The sequence below is a fragment of the Rhodnius prolixus genome, unplaced genomic scaffold (assembly GCF_049639745.1).
Source record: "Rhodnius prolixus isolate KJV_2025 unplaced genomic scaffold, Rpr scaffold_2, whole genome shotgun sequence".
Classification (NCBI taxonomy): domain Eukaryota; kingdom Metazoa; phylum Arthropoda; class Insecta; order Hemiptera; family Reduviidae; genus Rhodnius; species Rhodnius prolixus.
This window is the reverse complement of record NW_027411592.1, coordinates 51,969-73,923: the sequence shown is the minus strand read 5'-3', so window position 1 is coordinate 73,923 and position 21,955 is coordinate 51,969. Positions and strand designations below refer to the sequence as shown.

Here is a 21,955-nt window from a genome sequence, read left to right as displayed (position 1 = left end):
ATCTGTGAACAAACTAATTATAGCTTATAATTGAGAAAAACCAAATGTATAAGAGAACAAACTTCCATATCAATACGTGGTTCACAGTAGGAGATATAGAACGGCCATAATTTTACAGAATTTATGACCCAAAAATTTTCCACCATTTATATCTTCTACCTTTTTAGATCTGTGCACAAAATAACTATCGTTTATAATTGAGAAAAACAAAGTGTATAAGAATAAAAAAATTCCATACCAATACGTGGTTCACAGTGGGAGATATAGAACGGCCATAATTTTACAGAATTTCGTGACCCAAATAATTTTCAACCCTTTATATCTTCTACTTTTTTAGATCTGTGAACAAACTAACTATAGCCTATAATTGAGAGAAACCAAGTGTATAAGAGAACAAACTTCCATATCAATACGTGGTTCACAGTGGGAGATATAGAACGGCCATAATTTTACAGAATTTCATGACCCAAAAATTTTCCACCCTTTATATCTTCTACCTTTTTAGATCTGTGCACAAAATAACTATAGTTTATAATTGAGAAAAACAAAGTGTATAAGAGGAAAAAATTCCATATCAATACGTGGTTCACAGTGGGAGATATAGAACGGCCACAATTTTACAGAATTTCATGACCCAAAAAATTTTCAACCCTTTATATCTTCTACCATTTTAGATCTGTGCACAAAATAACAATCGTTTATAATTGAGAAAAACAAAGTGTATAAGTGAACAAAATTCCATATCAATACGTCGTTCACAGGGAATGATATAGAAGGGCCACAATTTTACAAAATTTCATGACCCAAAAATTTTCCACCCTTTATATCTTCTACCTTTTTAGATCTGTGCACAAAATAACTATAGTTTATAATTGAGAAAAACAAAGTGTATAAGAGAAAAAAATTCCATACCAATACGTGGTTCACAGTGGGAGATATAGAACGGCCATAATTTTACAGAATTTCATGACCTAAATAATTTTCAACCCTTTATATCTTCTATCTTTTTAGATCTGTGAACAAACTAACTATAGCTTATAATTGAGAAAAACCAAGTGTATAAGAGAACAAACTTCCATATCAATACGTGGTTCACAGTGGGAGATATAGAACGGCCATAATTTTACAGAATTTCATGACCCAAAAATTTTCCACCCTTTATATCTTCTACCTTTTTAGATCTGTGCACAAAATAACTATAGTTTATAATTGAGAAAAACAAAGTGTATAAGAGGAAAAAATTCCATATCAATACGTCGTTCCCAGTGGGAGATATAGAACGGCCACAATTTTACAGAATTTCATGACCCAAAAAATTTTCAACCCTTTATATCTTCTACCTTTTTAGATCTGTGCACAAAATAACAATCGTTTATAATTGAGAAAAACAAAGTGTATAAGTGAACAAAATTCCATATCAATACGTGGTTCACAGTGAAAGATATAGATCGGCAACAATTTTACAGAATTTCATGACCCAAAAAATTTTCAACCCTTTATTTTTTCTACCTTTATAGATCTGTGAACAAACTGACTATAGCTTATAATTGAGAAAAACCAAGTGTATAAGAGAACAAAATTCCATATTAATACGTGGTTCACAGTGGGAGATATAGAACGGCCATAATTTTACAGAATTTCATGACCCAAAAAATTTTCCACCCTTTATATCTTCTACCTTTTTAGATCTGTGCACAAAATAACTATAGTTTATAATTGAGAAAAACAAAGTGTATAAGAGAAAAAAATTCCATATCAATACGTGGTTTACAGTGGGAGATATAAAACGGTCACAATTTTACAGAATTTCATGACCCAAAAAATTTTCAACTTTTTATATCTTCTAAAATTGTAGATCTGTGCACAAAATAACTATAGTTTATAATTGAGAAAAACAAAGTGTATAAGAGAAAAAATTCCATATCAATACGTGGTTTACAGTGGGAGATATAGAATGGCCATAATTTTACAGAATTTCATGACCCAAATAATTTGCAACCCTTTACATCTTCTACCTTTGTAGATATGTGAACAATCTAAATATAGCTTATAATTGAGAAAAACAAAGTGTATAAGGGAACAAAATTCCATATCAATACGTGGTCCACAGTGGGAGATATAGAAGGGCCACAATTTTACAGAATTTCATAACCCAAAAAATTTTCAACCCTTTATATCTTCTACCTCTTTAGATCTGTGCACAAAATAACTATAGTTTATAATTAAGAAAAACCAAGTGTATAAGAGAACAAAATTCCATATCAATACATGGTTCACAGTGGGAGATATAGAACGGCCATAATTTTACAGAATTTCATGACCCAAAAATTTTGCACCCTTTATATCTTCTACCTTTTTAGATCTGTGCACAAAATAACTATAGTTTATAATTGAGAAAAACAAAGTGTATAAGAGAAAAGAATTCCATATCAATACGTGGTTCACAGTGGGAGATATAGAACGGCCACAATTTTACAGAATTTCATGACCCAAATAATTTTCAACCCTTTATATCTTCTACCTTTTTAGATCTGTGAAAAAACTAACTATAGCTTATAATTGAGAAAAACCAAGTGTATAAGAGAACAAAATTCCATATCAATACGTGTTTCACAGTGGGAGATATAGAACGGCGATAATTTTACAGAATTTCATGACCCAAAAAATTATCCACACTTTATATCTTCTACCTTTTTAGGTCTGTGCACAAAATAACTATAGTTTATAATTCAGAAAAACAAAGTGTATAAGAGAAAAAATTCCATATCAATACGTGGTTTACAGTGGGAGATATAAAACGGTCACAATTTTACAGAATTTCATGACCCAAAAAATGTTCAACTTTTTATATCTTCTAAAATTGTAGATCTGTGCACAAAATAACTATAGTTTATAATTGAGAAATACAAAGTGTACAAGAGAACAAAATTCCATACCAATACGTGGTTCACAGTGGGAGATATAGAACGGCCATAATTTTACAGAATTTCATGACCCAAAAAATTTTCCACCTTTTATATCTTCTACCTTTTTAGATCTGTGCACAAAATAACTATAGTTTATAATTGAGAAAAACAAAGTGTATAAGAGAAAAAAATTCCATATCAATACGTGGTTTACAGTGGGAGATATAAAACGGTCACAATTTTACAGAATTTCATGACCCAAAAAATTTTCAACTTTTTATATCTTCTAAAATTGTAGATCTGTGCACAAAATAACTATAGTTTATAATTGAGAAATACAAAGTGTACAAGAGAACAAAATTCCATACCAATACGTGGTTCACAGTGGGAGATATAGAACGGCCATAATTTTACAGAATTTCATGACCCAAATAATTTTCATCCCTTTATATCTTCTAAAATTGTAGATCTGTGCACAAAATAACTATAGTTTATAATTGAGAAAAACAAAGTGTATAAGAGAATAGAATTCCATATCAATACGTGGTTCAATGTGGGAGATATAGAACGGCCACAGTTTTACAGGATTTCATGACCCAAAAAATTTTCAACCCTTTATATCTTCTACCTTTTTAGATCTGTGCACAAAATAACTATAGTTTATAATTGAGAAAAACAAAGTGTATAAGAGAACAAAATTCCATATCAATACGTGGTCCACAGTGGGAGATATAGAACGGCCACAATTTTACAAAATTTCATGACCCAAAAAATATTCAACCCTTTATATCTTCTACTTTTTTAGATCTGTGCACAAAATAACTATAGTTTATAATTGAGAAAAACAAAGTGTATATAAGAGAACAAAATTCCATATCTATACGTGGTCCTCAGTGGGAGATATAGAACGGCCACAATTTTACAAAATTTCATGACCCAAAAAATTTTCAACCCTTTATATCTTCTACCTTTTTAGATCTGTGCACAAAATAACTATAGTTTATAATTGAGAAAAACAAAGTGTACAAGAGAACAAAATTTCATACGAATACGTGGTTCACGGTGGAAGATATAGAACGGCCATAATTTTACAGAATTTCATTACCCAAAAAATTTTCAACTTTTTATATCTTCTACCTTTTAAGATCTATGCACAAAATAATTATAGTTTATAACTGAGAAAAACAAAGTGTATAAGAGAATAGAATTCCATATCAATACGTGATCCACAATTGGAGATATAGAACGGCCACAATTTTACAAATCTTCATGACCCAAAAAATTTTCAACTTTTTCTATCTTCTACCTTTTTAGATCTGTGCACAAAATGACTATAGCTTATAATTGAGAAAAACCAAGTGTATAAGAGAACAAAATTCCATATCAATACGTGTTTCACAGTGGGAGATATAGAACGGCCATAATTTTACAGAATTTCATGACCCAAAAAATTATCCCCCCTTTATATTTTCTACCTTTTTAGGTCTGTGCACAAAATAACTATAGTTTATAATTCAGAAAAACAAAGTGTATAAGAGAAAAAATTCCATATCAATACGTGGTTTACAGTGGGAGATATAAAACAGTCACAATTTTACAGAATTTCATGACACAAAAAATTTTCAACTTTTTATATCTTCTAAAATTGTAGATCTGTGCACAAAATAACTATAGTTTATAATTGAGAAGAACAAAGTGTACAAGAGAACAATATTCCATACCAATACGTGGTTCACACTGGGATATATAGAACGGCCATAATTTTACAGAATTTCATGACCCAAAAAATTTTCAACCCTTTATATCTTCTACCTTTTTAGATCTCTGCACAAAATAACTATATAATTGAGAAAAACAAAGTGTATAAGAGAAAAAAATTCCATATCAATACCTGGTTTACAGTGGGAGATATAAAACGGTCACAATTTTACAGAATTTCATGACCCAAAAAATTTTCTATCATTTATATCTTCTAAACTTGTAGATCTGTGAACAAAATAACTATAGTTTATAATTCAGAAAAACAAAGTGTATAAGAGAAAAAATTCCATATCAATACGTGGTTTACAGTGGGAGATATAAAACGGTCACAATTTTACAGAATTTCATGACACAAAAAATTTTCAACTTTTTATATTTTCTAAAATTGTAGATCTGTGCACAAAATAACTATGGTTTATAATTGAGAAGAACAAAGTGTACAAGAGAACAATATTCCATACCAATACGTGGTTCACACTGGGAGATATAGAACGGCTATAATTTTACAGAATTTCATGACCCAAAAAATTTTTCAACCCTTTATATCTTCTACCTTTTTAGATCTCTGCACAAAATAACTATATAATTGAGAAAAACAAAGTGTATAAGAGAAAAAAATTCCATATCAATACCTGGTTTACAGTGGGAGATATAAAACGGTCACAATTTTACAGAATTTCATGACCCAAAAAATTTTCAACTATTTATATCTTCTAAACTTGTAGATCTGTGCACAAAATAACTATAGTTTATAATTGAGAAAAACAAAGTGTATAAGAGAACAAAATTCCATATCAATACGTGGTTCACAGTGGGAGATATAGTACGGCCACAATTTTACTGAATTTCATGACCTAAAAAAAATTTCAACTTTTTATATCTTCTAAACTTGTAGATCTGTGCACAAAATAACTATAGTTTATAATTGAGAAAAACAAAGTGTACAAGAGAACAATATTCCATACCAATACGTGGTTCACACTGGGAGATATAGAACGGCCATAATTTTACAGAATTTCATGACCCAAAAAATTTTCAACCCTTTATATCTTCTACCTTTTTAGATCTCTGCACAAAATAACTATAGTTTATAATTGAGAAAAACAAAGTGTACAAGAGAACAATATTCCATACCAATACGTGGTTCACACTGGGAGATATAAAACGGTCACAATTTTACAGAATTTCATGACCCAAAAAATTTTCAACCCTTTATATCTTTTACCTTTTTAGATCTCTGCACAAAATAACTATAGGTTATAATTGAGAAAAACAAAGTGTATAAGAGAACAAAATTCCATATCAATACGTGGTTCACAGTGGGAGATATAGTACGGCCACAATTTTACTGAATTTCATGACCTAAAAAATTTTCAACTTTTTATATCTTCTAAACTTGTAGATCTGTGCACAAAATAACTATAGTTTATAATTGAGAAAAACAAAGTGTACAAGAGAACAATATTCCATACCAATACGTGGTTCACACTGGGAGATATAGAACGGCCATAATTTTACAGAATTTCATGACCCAAAAAATTTTCAACCCTTTTTATCTTCTACCTTTTTAGATCTGTGCAGAAAATAACTATAGTTTATAATTTAGAAAAACAAAGTGTATAAGAGAAAAAATTCCATATCAATACGTGGTTTACAGTGGGAGATATAAAACGGTCACAATTTTACAGAATTTCATGACCCAAAAAATTTTCAACCCTTTATATCATCTACCTTTTTAGATATGTGAACAAAATAACTATAGTTTATAATTGATAAAAACAAAGTGTACAAGAGAACAAAATTCCATACGAATACGTGGTTCACACTGGGAAATATAGAACGGCCATAATTTTACAGAATTTCATGACCCAAAAATTTTCCACACTTTATATCTTCTACCTTTTTAGGTCTGTGCACAAAATAACTATAGTTTATAATTTAGAAAAACAAAGTGTAAGAGAACAAAATTCCATATCAATACGTGGTTTACAGTGGGAGATATAAAACGGTCACAATTTTACAGAATTTCAACACCCAAATAATTTTCAACCCTTTATATCTTCGACCTTTGTAGATCTGTGAACAATCTAAATATAGCTTATAATTGAGAAAAACAAAGTGTATAAGAGAACAAAATTCCATATCAATACGTGGTTTACAGTGGGAGGTATAGAAGGGCCACAATTTTACAGAATTTCATGACCCAAAAATTTTGCACCCTTTATATCTTCTTCCTTTTTAGATCTGTGCACAAAATAACAATCGTTTATAATTGAGAAAAACAAAGTGTATAAGTGAACAAAATTCCATATCAATACGTGGTTCACAGTGAAAGATATAGAACGGCCACAATTTTACAGAATTTCATGACCCAAATAATTTTCAACCCTTTATATCTTCTACCTTTTTAGATCTGTGAACAAACTAACTATAGCTTATAATTGAGAAAAACCAAGTGTATAAGAGAACAAAATTCCATATCAATACGTGTTTCACAGTGGGAGATATAGAACGGCCATAATTTTGCAGAATTTCATGACCCAAAAAATTATCCACCCATTATATCTTCCACCTTTTTAGGTCTGTGCACAAAATAACTATAGTTTATAATTGAGAAAAAAAAGTGTATAAGAGAAAAAATTCCATATCAATACGTGGTTTACAGTGGGAGATATAAAACGGTCACAATTTTACAGAATTTCATGACCCAAAAAATTTTCAACTTATTATATCTTCTAAAATTGTAGATCTGTGCACAAAATAACTATAGTTTATAATTGAGAAGAACAAAGTGTACAAGAGAACAATATTCCATACCAATACGTGGTTCACACTGGGAGATATAGAACGGCCATAATTTTACAGAATATTATGACCCAAATAATTTTCAACCCTTTATATCTTCTACCTTTGTAGATCTGTGAACAATCTAAATATAGCTTATAATTGAGAAAAACCAAGTGTATAAGAGAACAAAATTCCATATCAATACGTGGTTCACAGTGGGAGATATAGAACGGCCATAATTTTACAGAATTTCATGACCCAAAAATTTTCCACCCTTTATATCTTCTACCTTTTTAGATCTGTGCACAAAATAACTATAGTTTATAATTGAGAAAAACAAGGTGTATAAGAGAAAAAAATTCCATATCAATACGTGCTTTACAGTGGGAGATATAGAACGGCCACAATTTTACAGAATATCATAACCCAAAAAATTTTCAACCCTTTATATCTTCTACCTTTGTAGATCTGTGAACAATCTAAATATAGCTTATAATTGAGAAAAACAAAGTGTATAAGTGAACAAAATTCCATATCAATACGTGGTTCACAGTGAAAGATATAGAACGGCCATAATTTTACAGAATTTCATGACCCAAATAATTTTCAACCCTTTATATCTTCTACCTTTTTAGATCTGTGAACAAACTAACTATAGCTTATAATTGAGAAAAACCATGTGTATAAGAGAACAAAATTCCATATCAATACGTGTTTCACAGTGGGAGATATAGAACGGCCATAATTTTGCAGAATTTCATGACCCAAAAAATTATCCACCCTTTATATCTTCTACCTTTTTAGGTCTGTGCACAAAATAACTATAGTTTCTAATTCAGAAAAACCAAGTGTATAAGAGAAAAAATTCCATATCAATAAGTGGTTTACAGTGGGAGATATAAAACGGTCACAATTTTACAGAATTTCATGACCCAAAAAATTTTCAACTTTTTATATCTTCTAAAATTGTAGATCTGTGCACAAAATAACTATAGTTTATAATTGAGAAGAACAAAGTGTACAAGAGAACAATATTCCATACCAATACGTGGTTCACACTGGGAGATATAGAACGGCCATAATTTTACAGAATTTCATGACCCAAATAATTTTCAACCCTTTATATCTTCTACCTTTGTAGATCTGTGAACAATCTAAATATAGCTTATAATTGAGAAAAACCAAGTGTATAAGAGAACAAAATTCCATATCAATACGTGGTTCACAGTGGGAGATATAGAACGGCCATAATTTTGCAGAATTTCATGACCCAAAAAATTATCCACCCTTTATATCTTCCACCTTTTTAGGTCTGTGCACAAAATAACTATAGTTTATAATTCAGAAAAACAAAGTGTATAAGAGAAGAAATTCCATATCAATACGTGGTTTACAGTGGGAGATATAAAACGGTCACAATTTTACAGAATTTCATGACCCAAAAAATTTTCAACTTTTTATATCTTCTAAAATTGTAGATCTGTGCACAAAATAACTATAGTTTATAATTGAGAAGAACAAAGTGTACAAGAGAACAATATTCCATACCAATACGTGGTTCACACTGGGAGATATAGAACGGCCATAATTTTACAGAATATTATGACCCAAATAATTTTCAACCCTTTATATCTTCTACCTTTGTAGATCTGTGAACAATCTAAATATAGCTTATAATTGAGAAAAACCAAGTGTATAAGAGAACAAAATTCCATATCAATACGTGGTTCACAGTGGGAGATATAGAACGGCCATAATTTTACAGAATTTCATGACCCAAAAATTTTCCACCCTTTATATCTTCTACCTTTTTAGATCTGTGCACAAAATAACTATAGTTTATAATTGAGAAAAACAAGGTGTATAAGAGAAAAAAATTCCATATCAATACGTGGTTCACAGTGGGAGATATAGAACGGCCACAATTTTACAGAATTTCATAACCCAAAAAATTTTCAACCCTTTATATCTTCTACCTTTGTAGATCTGTGAACAATCTAAATATAGCTTATAATTGAGAAAAACAAAGTGTATAAGTGAACAAAATTCCATATCAATACGTGGTTCACAGTGAAAGATATAGAACGGCCACAATTTTACAGAATTTCATGACCCAAATAATTTTCAACCCTTTATATCTTCTACCTTTTTAGATCTGTGAACAAACTAACTATAGCTTATAATTGAGAAAAACCATGTGTATAAGAGAACAAAATTCCATATCAATACGTGGTTCACAGTGGGAGATATAGAACGGCCATAATTTTACAGAATTTCATGACCCAAAAATTTTCCACCCTTTATATTTTCTACCTTTTTAGATCTGTGCACAAAATAACTATAGTTCATAATTGAGAAAAACAAGGTGTATAAGAGAAAAAAATTCCATATCAATACGTGGTTCACAGTGGGAGATATAGAACGGCCACAATTTTACAGAATTTCATGACCCAAAAAATTTTCAACCCTTTATATCTTCTACCTTTGTAGATCTGTGAACAATCTAAATATAGCTTATAATTGAGAAAAACAAAGTGTATAAGAGAACAAAATTCCATATCAATACGTGGTTCACAGTGGGAGATATAGAACGGCCATAATTTTTCAGAATTTCATGACCCAAAAAATTATCCACCCTTTATATCTTCTACCTTTTTAGGTCTGTGCACAAAATAACTATAGTTTATAATTCAGAAAAACAAAGTGTATAAGAGAAAAAATTCCATATCAATACGTGATTTACAGTGGGAGATATAAAACGGTCACAATTTTAAAGAATTTCATGACCCAAAAAATTTTCAACTTTTTATATCTTCTAAAATTGTAGATCTGTGCACAAAATAACTATAGTTTATAATTGAGAAGAACAAAGTGTACAAGAGAACAATATTCCATACCAATACGTGTTTCACACTGGGAGATATAGAACGGCCATAATTTTTCAGAATTTCATGACCCAAATAATTTTCAACCCTTTATATCTTCTACCTTTTTAGATCTATGCACAAAATAATTATAGTTTATAACTGAGAAAAACAAAGTGTATAAGAGAATAGAATTCCATATCAATACGTGGTTCACACTGGGAGATATAGAACGGCCATAATTTTACAGAATATTATGACCCAAATAATTTTCAACCCTTTATATCTTCTACCTTTGTAGATCTGTGAACAATCTAAATATAGCTTATAATTGAGAAAAACAAAGTGTATAAGTGAACAAAATTCCATATCAATACGTGGTTCACAGTGAAAGATATAGAACGGCCACAATTTTACAGAATTTCATGACCCAAATAATTTTCAACCCTTTATATCTTCTACCTTTTTAGATCTGTGAACAAACTAACTATAGCTTATAATTGAGAAAAACCATGTGTATAAGAGAACAAAATTCCATATCAATACGTGTTTCACAGTGGGAGATATAGAACGGCCATAATTTTGCAGAATTTCATGACCCAAAAAATTATCCACCCTTTATATCTTCTACCTTTTTAGGTCTGTGCACAAAATAACTATAGTTTATAATTCAGAAAAACAAAGTGTATAAGAGAAAAAATTACATATCAATAAGTGGTTTACAGTGGGAGATATAAAACGGTCACAATTTTACAGAATTTCATGACCCAAAAAATTTTCAACTTTTTATATCTTCTAAAATTGTAGATCAGTGCACAAAATAACTATAGTTTATAATTGAGAAGAACAAAGTGTACAAGAGAACAATATTCCATACCAATACGTGGTTCACACTGGGAGATATAGAACGGCCATAATTTTACAGAATTTCATGACCCAAATAATTTTCAACCCTTTATATCTTCTACCTTTGTAGATCTGTGAACAATCTAAATATAGCTTATAATTGAGAAAAACCAAGTGTATAAGAGAACAAAATTCCATATCAATACGTGGTTCACAGTGGGAGATATAGAACGGCCATAATTTTACAGAATTTCATGACCCAAAAATTTTCCACCCTTTATATCTTCTACCTTTTTAGATCTGTGCACAAAATAACTATAGTTTATAATTGAGAAAAACAACGTGTATAAGAGAAAAAAATTCCATATCAATACGTGGTTCACAGTGGGAGATATAGAACGGCTACAATTTTACAGAATTTCATGACCCAAAAAATTTTCAACCCTTTATATCTTCTACCTTTGTAGATCTGTGAACAATCTAAATATAGCTTATAATTGAGAAAAACAAAGTGTATAAGAGAACAAAATTCCATATCAATACGTGGTTCACAGTGGGAGATATAGAACGGCCATAATTTTGCAGAATTTCATGACCCAAAAAATTATCCACCCTTTATATCTTCTACCTTTTTAGGTCTGTGCACAAAATAACTATAGTTTATAATTCAGAAAAACAAAGTGTATAAGAGAAAAAATTCCATATCAATACGTGGTTTACAGTGGGAGATATAAAACGGTCACAATTTTACAGAATTTCATGACCCAAAAAATTTTCAACTTTTTATATCTTCTAAAATTGTAGATCTGTGCACAAAATAACTACAGTTTATAATTGAGAAGAACAAAGTGTACAAGAGAACAATATTCCATACCAATACGTGGTTCACACTGGGAGATATAGAACGGCCATAATTTTTCAAAATTTCATGACCCAAATAATTTTCAACCCTTTATATCTTCTACCTTTTTAGATCTGTGAACAAACTAACTATAGCTTATAATTGAGAAAAACCAAGTGTATAAGAGAACAAAATTCCATATCAATACGTGTTTCACAGTGGGAGATATAGAACGGCCATAATTTTGCAGAATTTCATGACCTAAAAAATTATCCACCCTTTATATCTTCCACCTTTTTAGGTCTGTGCACAAAATAACTATAGTTTATAATTCAGAAAAACAAAGTGTATAAGAGAAAAAATTCCATATCAATACGTGGTTTACAGTGGGACATATAAAGCGGTCACAATTTTACAGAATTTCATGACCCAAAAAATTTTCAACTTTTTATATCTTCTAAAATTGTAGATCTGTGCACAAAATAACTATAGTTTATAATTGAGAAGAACAAAGTGTACAAGAGAACAATATTCCATACCAATACGTGGTTCACACTGGGAGATATAGAACGGCCATAATTTTACAGAATATTATGACCCAAATAATTTTCAACCCTTTATATCTTCTACCTTTGTAGATCTGTGAACAATCTAAATATAGCTTATAATTGAGAAAAACCAAGTGTATAAGAGAACAAAATTCCATATCAATACGTGGTTCACAGTGGGAGATATAGAACGGCCATAATTTTACAGAAATTCATGACCCAAAAATTTTCCACCCTTTATATTTTCTACCTTTTTAGATCTGTGCACAAAATAACTATAGTTCATAATTGAGAAAAACAAGGTGTATAAGAGAAAAAAATTCCATATCAATACGTGGTTCACAGTGGGAGATATAGAACGGCCACAATTTTACAGAATTTCATGACCCAAAAAATTTTCAACCATTTATATCTTCTACCTTTGTAGATCTGTGAACAATCTAAATATAGCTTATAATTGAGAAAAACAAAGTGTATAAGAGAACAAAATTCCATATCAATACGTGGTTCACAGTGGGAGATATAGAACGGCCATAATTTTGCAGAATTTCATGACCCAAAAAATTATCCACCCTTTATATCTTCTACCTTTTTAGGTCTGTGCACAAAATAACTATAGTTTATAATTCAGAAAAACAAAGTGTATAAGAGAAAAAATTCCATATCAATACGTGGTTTACAGTGGGAGATATAAAACGGTCACAATTTTAAAGAATTTCATGACCCAAAAAATTTTCAACTTTTTATATCTTCTAAAATTGTAGATCTGTGCACAAAATAACTATAGTTTATAATTGAGAAGAACAAAGTGTACAAGAGAACAATATTCCATACCAATACGTGGTTCACACTGGGAGATATAGAACGGCCATAATTTTTCAGAATTTCATGACCCAAATAATTTTCAACCCTTTATATCTTCTACCTTTGTAGATCTGTGAACAATCTAAATATAGCTTATAATTGAGAAAAACCAAGTGTATAAGAGAACAAAATTCCATATCAATACGTGGTTCACAGTGAAAGATATAGGACGGCCACAATTTTACAGAATTTCATGACCCAAATAATTTTCAACCCTTTATATCTTGTACCTTTTTAGATCTGTGAACAAACTAACTATAGCTTATAATTGAGAAAAACAAGGTGTATAAGAGAAAAAAATTCCATATCAATACGTGTTTCACAGTGGGAGATATAGAACGGCCATAATTTTGCAGAATTTCATGACCCAAAAAATTATCCACCCTTTATATCTTCTACCTTTTTAGGTCTGTGCACAAAATAACTATAGTTTATAATTCAGAAAAACAAAGTGTATAAGAGAAAAAATTCCATATCAATACGTGGTTTACAGTGGGAGATATAAAACGGTCACAATTTTACAGAATTTCATGACCCAAAAAATTTTCAACTTTTTATATCTTCTAAAATTGTAGATCTGTGCACAAAATAACTATAGTTTATAATTGAGAAGAACAATGTGTACAAGAGAACAATATTTCATACCAATACGTGGTTCACAGTGGGAGATATAGAACGGCCACAATTTTACAGAATTTCATGACCCAAAAAATTTTCAACCCTTTATATCTTCTACCTTTGTAGATCTGTGAACAATCTAAATATAGCTTATAATTGAGAAAAACAAAGTGTATAAGAGAACAAAATTCCATATCAATACGTGGTTCACAGTGGGAGATATAGAAGGGCCACAATTTTACAGAATTTCATGACCCAAATAATTTTCAACCCTTTATATCTTCTACCTTTGTAGATCTGTGAACAATCTAACTATAGCTTATAATTGAGAAAAACAAAGTGTATAAGAGAACAAAATTCCATATCAATACGTGGTCCACAGTGGGAGATATAGAAGGGCCACAATTTTACAGAATTTCATAACCCAAAAAATTTTCAACCCTTTATATCTTCTACCTCTTTAGATCTGTGCACAAAATAACTATAGTTTATAATTGAGAAAACCCAAGTGTATAAGAGAACAAAATTCCATATCAATACGTGGTTCACAGTGGGAGATATAGAACGGCCATAATTTTACAGAATTTCATGACCCAAAAATTTTGTACCCTTTATATCTTCTACCTTTTTAGATCTGTGCACAAAATAACTATAGTTTATAATTGAGAAAAACAAAGTGTATAAGTGAACAAAATTCCATATCAATACGTGGTTCACAGTGAAAGATATAGAACGGCCACAATTTTACAGAATTTCATGACCCAAATAATTTTCAACCCTTTATATCTTCTACCTTTTTAGATCTCTGAACAAACTAACTATAGCTTATAATTGAGAAAAACCAAGTGTATAAGAGAACAAAATTCCATATCTATACGTGGTTTACAGTGGGAGATATAAAACGGTCACAATTTTACAGAATTTCATGACCCAAAAAATTTTCAACTTTTTATATCTTCTAAAATTGTAGATCTGTGCACAAAATAACTATAGTTTATAATTGAGAAGAACAAAGTGTACAAGAGAACAATATTCCATAACAATACGTGGTTCACACTGGGAGATATAGAACGGCCATAATTTTACAGAATTTCATGACCCAAATAATTTTCAACCCTTTATATCTTCTACCTTTGTAGATCTCTGAACAATCTAAATATAGCTTATAATTGAGAAAAACAAAGTGTATAAGAGAACAAAATTCCATATCAATACGTGGTTCACAGTGGGAGATATTGAAGGGCCACAATTTTACAGAATTTCATAACCCAAAAAATTTTCAACCCTTTATATCTTCTACCTCTTTAGATCTGTGCACAAAATAACTATAGTTTATAATTGAGAAAAACATAGTGTACAAGAGAACAATATTCCATACCAATACGTGGTTCACACTGGGAGATATAGAACGGCCATAATTTTACAGAATTTCATGACCCAAAAAATTTTCAACCCTTTTTATCTTCTACCTTTTTAGATCTGTGCAGAAAATAACTATAGTTTATAATTGAGAAAAACAAAGTTTATAAGAGAACAAACTTCCATACGAATACGTTGTTCACGGTGGGAGATATAGAACTGCCATAATTTTACAGAATTTCATGACCCAAAAAATTTTCAACTTTTTATATCTTCTACCTTTTTAGATCTGTGAACAAAATAACTATAGTTTATAATTGATAAAAACAAAGTGTACAAGAGAACAAAATTCCATACGAATACGTGGTTCACAGTGAGAGATATAGAACGGCAACAATTTTACAGAATTTCATGACCCAAAAAAGTTTCAACCCTTTATATCTTCTAAAATTATAGATCTGTGCACAAAATAACTATAGATTATAATTGAGAAAAACAAAGTGTACAAGAGAAGAAAATTTCATACGAATACGTGGTTCACGGTGGGAGATATAGGAACGGTCATAATTTTACAGAATTTCATGACCCAAAAAATGTAAAAGTGGTAAACATTGTTAAATGTGAGTGTAAGGGGGTCCTATCTAAGTCTAGTGAGTGGTAAACATGGGTAAATGTGATTGTAAGGTGGTCCTATGTAAGTCTTGAGAGTCACCAACATGGTATAGATGAGACACCAGACTGGTAGAATGAAGGTGCTAAGTTTGGGAAAGGTGATAATATTGATAGAGAAGAGGCACCAGCTAGGCGGAATAAAGATGCATCGGTCCGATTCTGGTTTAACCATTGGCAATGTTTGGTTTTAAAAATTTAATTTGTCATATTTTGATTAAATTAAAAAATTTAATCGTTCAAAGTGATTAAAACTAAATTTGGAATTTAATTCAATCAATTAAAATTCTGATTATTTAATTTTAATTTTAATCTTAATTTTTAGTTATGATTAAAAATTTTAATTGATTAAATTCCGATTAAATTAAAAGTGAATTTAATTTTAATCAACTAATTTTGGCCGATTAAATTTTTTACTTTTAATCATGATTAAAATTAAATTTCGGTTTAATTCAATTGTTTTTTAATTGATAAAATTTTTGCCTAACTCTGGTTACTAATAATTAATAATAAATAGATTTTTGTTGAAATATATGAATGTATAGGATAAAATATATATAACTAAATTGTAATTGTCATTTGATTCTATTTGTGCGGCTTTTTCTCAATGAAAATGTGGTCATTTTACAATAGAGTATTGTTGGTTTGAGGATAGAATTGAGTATGTAGTTTCTTTCTAGTTTGGTGAAGTGTTGCCGCAGCATTGAACAAAATAGACTTTACTTTATTGAATGGCAGTTTCTCTGCGTTGGCGAAGTACGAGTACTTTAAGGCGTGGAAATATTTACCATTAGAAGTAATAGGTACACCTAAGTAATGAAAGAGATGAAGAATTTGAATAGGCTTTGCTGAAAAGGTAATATTAGGGAATTTCTTTTTACGAGTACTGTTTGAAAAATGTATGATTTTAGTTTTACTTGCATTAAGAGTGAGGTGTTTTAAACAAGAGTACTGTTGGAGTATGAGCAAGTGATTAAGAGAATTTGGAAAAAGAAGTATGTGATGTGCGTAAGGTATTAAGATGATCTGATTGTTGCGGTATATTGAAGAGAGGTAGCGCGTTTAGACTTGTAAAATTGTATCATATCGGAAGTAAATAGATTAAAGGGAAGAGGAGATGGAAATAAGTTTTGATTTAGAGTTGGTATTAGATAAATTAAAGGATTATTTGAAAGAATTGGGAAGAGTATTAATATTAATGAAATGATTTGAGAGCAGTTTGGGCGTTGGCCAGTAGTGATGGGCTATTTGAGCGGACTCGTTGCAGTGGTACGAGTTGATTCAAATGCCTATTTAAAAAAAAAAGTGATTCCGCCCCGCTGCAAAAAATTGAGGTAAATTAAAATGAAAATGAGGCAGGAAGGATTAAACATAAGAAGAAATGTGACGGAATTTAGTAAAATATATGATTAAAAGTTAGGTTTGCCATTTAATAAGAAAAGTATATTTGTTGAAGGCACATTAATTACCATCCCTAATTTGCAATTGCTGTGATAAATATAAAATGAAGAAGGTAAGAGAAAAATAGGCTACTCAAATATAAATTAAAGCAATGCAGTTTTGTGATTATCTAGCTTGACTGGAGTTAACTTGCTTCAATTGAAGAGGATTGAAGATAGAGAAAGGGAAATGGGTAAGAAATTATTGCATAGAAATTGTAACTGTTGAATGAAAATAACGAGGTAATGAGGACTGACTCCTCCTGCATACTAGATCATTGTGTGTTTATATTTTATTTGAAATTGTTGGTATTTTATAAGAGTAATGGAGAAAAAGAAAGAAATTTGAAAAATTAAAATGATGTTAAGAAAGCGTTATAATGTTTTTTGTATTGAAATGAAAGGAATATTTAAGTAAAAAATATTTCCAATCGATGAATGTTTGTGAAATAGATGAAGTGTGGGAGGGATGGTGAAAAGGAGTGTAAAAGGGGGGGTCAATTAATATAAAACAAAGTGTTGGACCATTCCAATTTTAATTTAGTTGAAGAAGGATCAGGGGTGGGGGACACCACCAACACTTGAAATACCCTTAGAAAAAATATAATTAATGTTTATTTAACAATTAAGGTATAAATGACAACGTTTACAATGCACTTAACAAAAGGAATAAAGTCTATATTACAATTAAAGAATAAATGACAACTTACAATGCACTTAACAAAATGAATAAATTCTATATTTAATTCTTTCTTAATTACTAGACACGGTATTGGGGATAATTATTCAAGGAACAATTAATATAACGAGAGTTCTGACTCTTTTAGCGCTAATACCAGGCACGGTATTGGAAAGGATAGTTTTGACAATGTATTAAATGTACAGGGCTGTGCACAGGGAATTCTCTAGTTACAAATTAAAACTGTCCGGTAGGACAGTTGTATAAGGGTTGATCATCAAAAAGTGCACGAAAAAGCGTAACGTTGAAAAACACCCAACTTTGACAATTTTTTTCTCTTTTTCTACTAAAGATAAAATTCCCAAATTTTCTTTAAAATAAAGGGCAAACCCTCCTTTATGACTGTAATTTTTTTGCAACAACCCAGATCTTATAGGTTTCGAGAAAAAAGTTGCTGAAAATGAGCAAAAACGGCTTTTTCAGAAATTGTTGTTGTTGTTCTTCTTCTTCTTCTTCTTCTTGTTGTTGTTGTTACCTTTTTTGTAAACTGCGTAGCGCCTAAACGCGCGAACCGATTTTCATGAATGAGGTGTCATTCGATTCGGAATTTTATGTAGATGTGCCTTTTGGGGGTCTCGACGCTGTACACCGAATGGGAGAGGAGTTAGCCCCCTTTATGTAAGGCCCCCTTCAAAATTATTATTACTAATTACTCTGTAAATCTTAGCCCGATTTTGATAAAATTTGGTAGGATGATGGGGTTAGAGCTCCCCTATGTAACATTAAAGCGACGATCTGCTCTTACACTAGTTAAGGGGAAGTATAGCAATCGTTTCAAATTATCGACACGTGAACTGATTTTCATGAATGAAGTGTCATTCGAATCGAAATTTGTACAGATTTGCACTTTAAAAGTCTCGTCGCTATGCCTCATATGGAGGGGAGTTTGCCCCACCCAAGTAAGGCCGTTTCTAAAACTATTATTACCAATATTTCTATAACGCTTTGTCCGATTTTGATAAAATTTAGCACGAAGAAGTGATTAAAGCTCCTCTACATGACTGTGAAGTGCCATCATGCTCTTACACCTACTAAGAGGAAGTACTGCAATCGTTAAAATTATCAATGGGTGAACCTATTTACATTAATGAATTGTTGTTCGATTCAAAATCTTTGCATTTTAGGGAGAAGTACTGTAATCGCCCGTTTATTTTTCTTACTCCTCTTAAAAGGAAGGTCTGAAATCGCAGTTTAAATTTGCTTTTTACGTACAAATACCTTCCTATTTTATATAAAAAGGCTTTCTCAAAAAAATTGTTATTGAGGATGGTTTGGGGACCGCAACTATAATCATTCTTTAAAAAGATCTCTCCAGTGGTAGTTAACACCTTATCAGGTTATAATGATAGAATTGCTTATTCCTAATTTAAAAAAAGCAGTAAAGCAGATATGTAACTTAGCAAAATAGACAAAAATGAAAATCTATCCAAAAGGTACAAAAATCTCCTTAACAAAAACTTACAGTTTAAAAAGTTAAGTATAAGGGTTGATTAAACGCCAAAAGGTACACAAATCAGCTAGTACCCAACATTTCATTCAAGCTTAGTTGATATAATTTAAGTAATTTTGCTGCATTAACTTTTCCTTCACATTTTTTAGAATTTATTAGATGTCACAGACCCTTATGCTGGCCATTTTCATCTACAAAATATTTGTTCAAGTAGCACTGTAGATTGACTTTAATATCTATTAATCTATAATAATCAAACTATTAATTACAGGTTAAAAAGAAAACGGTATAAAAAATAAAAAAAATTACGAGGCTACAAAATTTAAAAACTTTTTTAAAAAAATGCTTACACCAACATACATCAATGATTTCGATTATTTTATTTTTAATAAAAATCGTCTGTTTAAGTTCATTCTTCGATTAAAGTAATTGTTATTTTATGAAGTAGTCAAACGTTTATAATAATAGGTAATAATTATCTGGCTTTATCGCAAATAATATAGTTTTCTTCAATCACACTCTCAATGTAGCTGTTCTTCTCACAATGTTATATATATGTTATGTAATATAAAATAAATAAGTATTGCATACTTTAAGGACAGCTAATTATTCCAGTATTTTACTATAAGTAAAATTAAATTACAATTGAGAAATGAATAATTGTTGTTGAATAATCTACTTGTTATTAACTGTGTGTTATTTGTGCTCACGAATATTTCGGTAAGACGAATTCAAGTCTGAAATATTGTTTTAAATCCTCAGTGATTCAAATTTAAACAGTAGCCGACTCTAACTTTGTCTTTTTCTACTTTAACATGCATGTATAAGATGTGACAACTTCAGAATAAAGGGCATATTAAAGATAAATCAGAAGAATAATTTGGAATAGAGTTAAAATAAAGTACCTATTTAAAAACGAAGATATAATATACATTTTATCATAATTATAACCAAATAATATTATGAACGAACTGGCCAGCATAAAGGTCTGTGACATCTAATAAATTCTAAAAAATGTGAAGGAAAAGTTAATGCAGCAAAATTACTTAAATTATATCAACTAAGCTTGAATGAAATGTTGGGTACTAGCTGATTTGTGTACCTTTTGGCGTTTAATCAACCCTTATACTTAACTTTTTAAACTGTAAGTTTTTGTTAAGGTACCATACAGGTATCCTGACATAAATTATTATTGGAATCATCAGAACCCCATACGGGGGTGGCAAGTAATTTTCTTTTAATAATGAATGTACAAGACTTACATACATGTCAGATACAGAAGGTACAATAAATGATAACAATATGGCCATTAAAGTCCAATTCTTAACAGACAATCTCTCCTCATTAGCACTGGTACATGTTCCTCCGGCGGAAGGACGCCATCAATTTGGCGGACCGATGCACAGCACTCAAAGTCAGTCTGCAGTTCCATCTCTGTTGAGGTGCCCAAGGGCAACTGAACTTCCTTGCACTGGCCACCATCCCCACTATGTCCAAACTACCAATGCTGCCAACGGACAATTGACGCTCAAAGAAAATTCTGGTCAAGGGGGGCCGCAACTCCTTGCGAGGATCCAACAGTACATGTAACTTGGTGGTCCTGACAAGGACCAGTTACAAAAATACATCGGCCCACAAATCGCTTATGGCGCTCCCCAGCGAGGAAACCACACAGTTGAGTGGCCCTGAAAAAGGGCGATCTCGATGTTGGGTATGGCCGCTCCGAGAATAGCTTGAAGACAGCGCGAGCCCACAGAATAAGTAAAGTGAGAGGCCCTGAAAAGGGCCGTAAGCTAATACCAGTCAACCGGCTTTGGGAGCCCCGGCAGTGTGGCCAGCACCCCGATAAACCCCGGTACCAATTGGCCTGGTCCTCGCTCGTATCTCACTCTGTGGTAGCGCTGGTGATTCTGCTTGCCTCTGTAGCTGGTGTACTAATGCGGCTCTGAATACTGCACTTTCTTCAATATATATGCAATAAGTGATGGATATTTTTTTTCTGGTCCGGTACAGAGATCCAGGTGGTTTTTAAAGTAAGGCCCAGTCAGCAACCTTCAAGCTAGTGTAGCCATTGTTGATGTTTCCATGTTTAAAAATTTTCTTTGACTGATGCAGACACGGCCGATTCTGCCCTTTATATAGCAAAGCCGACCGTGCCGTGCGCTGGCGACGCGACTGTTTCGCTATCTCTGAACCGTCCAAAGAACCAAACTGCCATTCCAGAGTGTTGAGAAAGACTTTTAAAATGGGCTATTTGCCTCTTT

The 21,955-nt window shown here is 31.2% G+C and overlaps 1 protein-coding gene across 2 annotated transcripts in view; it reads right to left on the bottom strand.

Annotated features, from left to right (window-relative positions):
- Adck5 (aarF domain containing kinase 5) overlaps nt 1–21,656 on the bottom strand; it is a 49,504-nt gene extending 27,848 nt beyond the window's left edge. Inside the window, exon 1 of one of the 2 annotated variants that reach the window (XM_074117115.1) lies at nt 20,958–21,656. In XM_074117115.1, the coding sequence (XP_073973216.1) occupies nt 20,958–21,001 (44 nt within the window). In that variant the 5' untranslated portion in view covers nt 21,002–21,656. The remainder of the gene's footprint in view (nt 1–20,957) is intronic. The other variant, XM_074117110.1, reaches the window with a different exon arrangement.
- Nucleotides 21,657–21,955: the final 299 nt, after the last annotated feature.